Genomic DNA, 5,000 nt, shown 5'->3' on the forward strand with positions numbered 1-5,000 from the left:
ACTACAGCAGTGTTTAATAAAGATTGATTGTAATTACAACTTGTAATGAAAAAAACAACCTGATCTGAAAAAGAAAAGAAAACTACAAAACTGTCTTACACAAAATGGCCACATAGAAATGAGCGAGAGATCCCGCCTAATGATTTATATCATGAGGAAATAGCGCCCTCTGGTGTGTTTGGTATTAGCTCTGTAACAAACTACCTGCGGGACAACCCTCCCCGGTCTCCCCCACAGTGTTCATGTTCCACACTAATGTTCCAGGACTGTGCTCTGTGTGTTGTGATTCACTCAGCTGCCCTTTTCCTCAGCGGTCACGCTCAGATGGGAAAACTCAGATCTGTTAAGATGTTGTTCTGCTGTGTGAAAGAAAGAGAATCCTTCCGTCCTTTCCTCTGAGTAAATTATTAATGAGGAACTGACTCAGCAGGGATTGAATGTTTCAGCTGATCCGTCAAACTGTCTGCAGCGTTCAAACACGTGAAAACACTGACCCATCTCAGCAGACTGAACCTCGGCTTCGTTCGGCTCTGATCGGCTGTTACCGGTCGCGCTCGGCGCTGTTTCGTTGACAAGTTTAAGCAGCATCAAGTCACCAAGGCAACAAGAATGGTACCGGAAACTTTGATTTCAAAATAAGATAGCAAATGACGAAATGAAACAAAACAAAATACGACCACCACAGAAGTTGTTGTAGTTTGAATGAATGTTAGCTTCATAACCAGTTCAGTCTAAAGCTGCTTTTAAAGAGAAAGGACATTAGAAACACAGGACTGTTTAATTTAGCAGGACTTTTGTTTTATGCAAATGTGTTCATGCATGTGTTTAAAACCTGTATTTATGAACAGACAAAAGGAAAATTAATTCCTACAGCAGATCAAAGAGTAATAAATAAACGAATAAAAAACAGATCACTACTACATCACTACTACAACACTACTGTGATGTATCACGTTAAGTGACAAATGAATAAATCATTGAGGGTATAGGAAATAAAAACAAAACGTTACGTCGTAAAACAAGAACGTATATTTCTAATTAACTGTTCATTTGTATATGTAACAAGTTGGAGTCATTTCAGCTAATTCTCAGATTATTAAAACGTCATCATCGCAACAGTCATGCTTTTTTTTGTGAAATGTCGAACCGGAAATGCAGCTTGTTAGCTCTGTTAGCTTGTTAGCAGCCTCCTCCCCCGGTGCTCCCGGCTGCTGACAGCGAGCGGCGGACACCGGCGATCTTTACCGACAGAAGACGACTGTTTGCCGGCGGACCAGGTCCTTCCAGCCGTGCAGAGACGCAAGATGGAGCCGTGACGATGTTAGAGATTGTCGGTCAAACATCCTGAGGTCGACCTCACAGTGAAAAAGAGAAATAACGGAGCTAAATGAACGGTGACTGTCAGGTAGGTGCTAACGTTAGCTAACGTCACATAGCAGCATCTCATCAGTGATGTAGCGGCTCCAACAGACGCGTTTGATGCTACAGATCGCTCTCAGTTCTTCTTATTAACGCTGTCCCGCCTCTGGTGTGGATGATAGCATGTAACTGTAATGTTATGAATGGCTGCTGTCACAATGACCGTGTTAATAAATAACATGAGACCTGATTATCCGATTACCAAATGATCCGTAACTGCAGGCTGCTTAAAAATGGAAAAACGACTTAACCTGCGTCAAACCGCTTTCCCTCTGTCAGCCTGCTCTGTGTGGATTCATTTAATGTCTCACTTCTCCCCGTGTGCTGTCAGAGCTGCTCACACACAGATCTAATCATTTCATGTGTACTGACACGAATAAATGTGAGAGTAGTCTGACAAGCTTTTTCTAGAATTGTATCCCATGGTGACTTTGATTCGTTTCAGCATCTGGCATTAATTTATACATCAAACAAACGTGTTACTATGGAATCCATAAACTGTTAATTTAGTTATTTTAGTTTGAACCAGCTAACACCCGCTAACACCGGCAAACACCCACTAACACCGGCTAACACCGGCAAACACCCACTAACACCCGCTAACACCCACTAACACCGGCTAACACCCGCTAACACCCACTAACACCCGCTAACACCCGCTAACACCGGCTAACACCGGCAAACACCCACTAACACCCGCTAACACCCACTAACACCCGCTAACACCGGCAAACACCCACTAACACCCACTAACACCGGCTAACACCTGCTAACACCCGCTAACACCCGCTAACACCGGCAAACACCCACTAACACCGGCTAACACCCGCTAACACCCGCTAACACCCACTAACACCCGCTAACACCGGCAAACACCGGCTAACACCGGCTAACACCCACTAACACCCGCTAACACCGGCAAACACCCACTAACACCCGCTAACACCCGCTAACACCCGCTAACCCCCCTCTAACACCCGCTAACACCCGCTAACACCCACTAACACCCGCTAACACCCGCTAACACCCACTAACACCCGCTAACACCGGCAAACACCCACTAACACCCACTAACACCGGCTAACACCTGCTAACACCGGCTAACACCCGCTAACACCGGCAAACACCCACTAACACCGGCTAACACCTGCTAACACCCGCTAACACCCACTAACACCCGCTAACACCGGCAAACACCCACTAACACCCACTAACACCGGCTAACACCTGCTAACACCCGCTAACACCCACTAACACCCGCTAACACCGGCAAACACCCACTAACACCGGCTAACACCCACTAACACCCGCTAACACCGGCAAACACCCACTAACACCGGCTAACACCTGCTAACACGCGCTAACACCGGCTAACACCCACTAACACCCGCTAACACCCGCTAACACCCGCTAACACCCACTAACACCCGCTAACACCCGCTAACACCCACTAACACCCACTAACACCCGCTAACACCGGCTAACATCAGCTAACACCGGCTAACACCCACTAACACCCGCTAACACCCGCTAACACCGGCAAACACCCACTAACACCGGCTAACACCCACTAACACCGGCTAACACCCACTAACACCCGCTAACACCCACTAACACCCGCTAACACCCGCTAACACCCGCTAACACCGGCTAACACCCGCTAACACCGGCTAACACCCGCTAACACCCACTAACACCCACAAACACCCGCTAACACCCGCTAACACCTGCTAACACCCGCTAACACCCACTAACACCAGCTTTTTTGCTTAGTGAGAAAGGTTACAATCATTCAGACCCGGGTCACATGACTCTGCAGTAGACCCGGGTCACATGACTCTGCAGTAGACCAGTGTAATTATCGCCTCGGCTCCAATCGGCATTGATGGGAACACAAAACCCGGCTGTGTTCGAACTGCCGTACTATCCCATCAGTGCGTCCTGGTGGGGCCTAAATGTAGTATGCCGTCTGTAAACAAAAGCTAAATGTGCAGGATGCCAAAATGCCCGGATGTCGTACTGATTCAGAAAAAATCTCCAGTATGCATCGGACCAGTCTGCCTCGCCTACTGTATCCCACAATGCAAAGCGCTGGAACGTCACAGCAGCAGATGAAATGACGGACAGCAGCAGCATTCCAGCAGAAGGGGGCGCTATAGCTAAAGAAGTGGCAGTTATTGTTCACTTCCGCCTGGCGTAGCATACTGCAACATGAATGTGAAAAGCTCCTCCATACTACAGACGCCCGCCAAACGCAGTATGTTGTATATAGCATGTATAGTACGGCAACACAGCCCCCGTGTCGACACGCTTATCTCCGCCCCTTTCTGGCCTCTGTCGTGTAAATAAAGAAGATCAACATACAACGACGAATTTGTTCGTTTCGTGCAAGATGCAGCAACACTGGCAAGACAGCGAGGTGAGAGAGCTTCTTCTGATCCGAGGGGAAGAAGAAATAAGGCGACATCATGACCCTGTTTGTGACGTCAGACGGTGACGCTGCAGAAAAGAGACTGAAAGGAGTATACTTCACTGGCAATGGGACAAGAGACAATTGGCATTTGTTAGCGGGTCTTCCTGGGTCTGAAAAACCTGCATCAACGCACCACTTTTGGTAGGAAAGGGGAATATGTTGGACGTCACACACACAGCTCCATCTGCTGAGCTGTAACAGAAACAGAACGTTTATCTCCTAAACGGTTTTTACACCAAGATTTCTCTGCAAAGAGTCGCCCACATTTAAAAAGCTGTTCACATGTTCTAAATAAAACTGCAGAGCTCCATCTCAGTCTAATAATCCACACTCACCCAGGAGAACGCAGTTAGCTCTCGTGAAGGTCCTCATGTCTGACAGACTGTGGTTCATTAAAGGGATGCACAACGATATATAGTGGACCGATAATCAGCTGATATCAGCAGGTAAATCAGTATCAGTATCATGTTGTCTGATATGCACCTCTATCGTAATAAATGCCTCATTAACATCCAGTGACGGCCAGCTGATGGTTCAGGCCAATCACAGATATATCTGTACGTGTGTGTTTTCTAACATGTGCTCATCTGAACACTTTGTTACTGGACACATTAAAAACACAGACATGGTGTCATCATGTAGTTTGTCCAGCAGAGGGCGCTGTGAGAGGACTGTGAGCTTGGTCCTCTCAGCACTGTCTGCAGCACATGTAGCCGGGCAGCTGAGCAGACTCGGGCCGGTTGACAAAGTAAAACAGTGTGACATTTTCCCTCTGAGTGTCTTTGCAGTCACATCCAGTGTTTCTATCAGGTCACACGTGGGCTGAACTCTGTCTCACTGTCTCACTGTCTCACTGTCTCACTGCAGCGCTATGACACCAAAACAAACAGAGTTAATGACAATAAACAGGCTGAAAGGTTTGAGCAATGCTCATGCAATCAGGACATCAGAAGAATCTCAATGCCGAGAAGCATCCCAATAATATCTGGATTTGCTTCTCGTATCATTGTGTGTACTTGTATGTTTCTGTGCATCAAAGTGCAGAAAAGGAGGCTGGAGTAAATAAGAAATGGAGCTGTGGATGATTCTGTCCTGCAGAGGGCGCTCT

At 47.2% G+C, this 5,000-nt stretch overlaps 1 protein-coding gene across 3 annotated transcripts in view; it reads left to right on the forward strand.

The window, feature by feature from the left end:
- LOC138595557 (5'-AMP-activated protein kinase subunit gamma-1-like) overlaps positions 1-5,000 on the forward strand; it is a 34,303-nt gene that overhangs the window by 17,272 nt on the left and 12,031 nt on the right. Inside the window, exon 1 of one of the 3 annotated variants that reach the window (XM_069666849.1) lies at positions 1,232-1,405. The exons of the other annotated variants lie outside the window; for them this stretch is intronic. Coding sequence (XP_069522950.1) covers positions 1,388-1,405 — 18 coding nt within the window. The 5' untranslated portion in view covers positions 1,232-1,387. Of the gene's footprint in view, positions 1-1,231; positions 1,406-5,000 lie in introns of those variants that run through there. 3 annotated transcript variants of the gene reach the window in all.

This window comes from Semicossyphus pulcher, unplaced genomic scaffold, assembly GCF_022749685.1.
Source record: "Semicossyphus pulcher isolate SPU_LCO1_2020_fin unplaced genomic scaffold, fSemPul1.0.p SCAF_18, whole genome shotgun sequence".
Taxonomy (NCBI): Eukaryota; Metazoa; Chordata; class Actinopteri; order Labriformes; family Labridae; genus Semicossyphus; species Semicossyphus pulcher.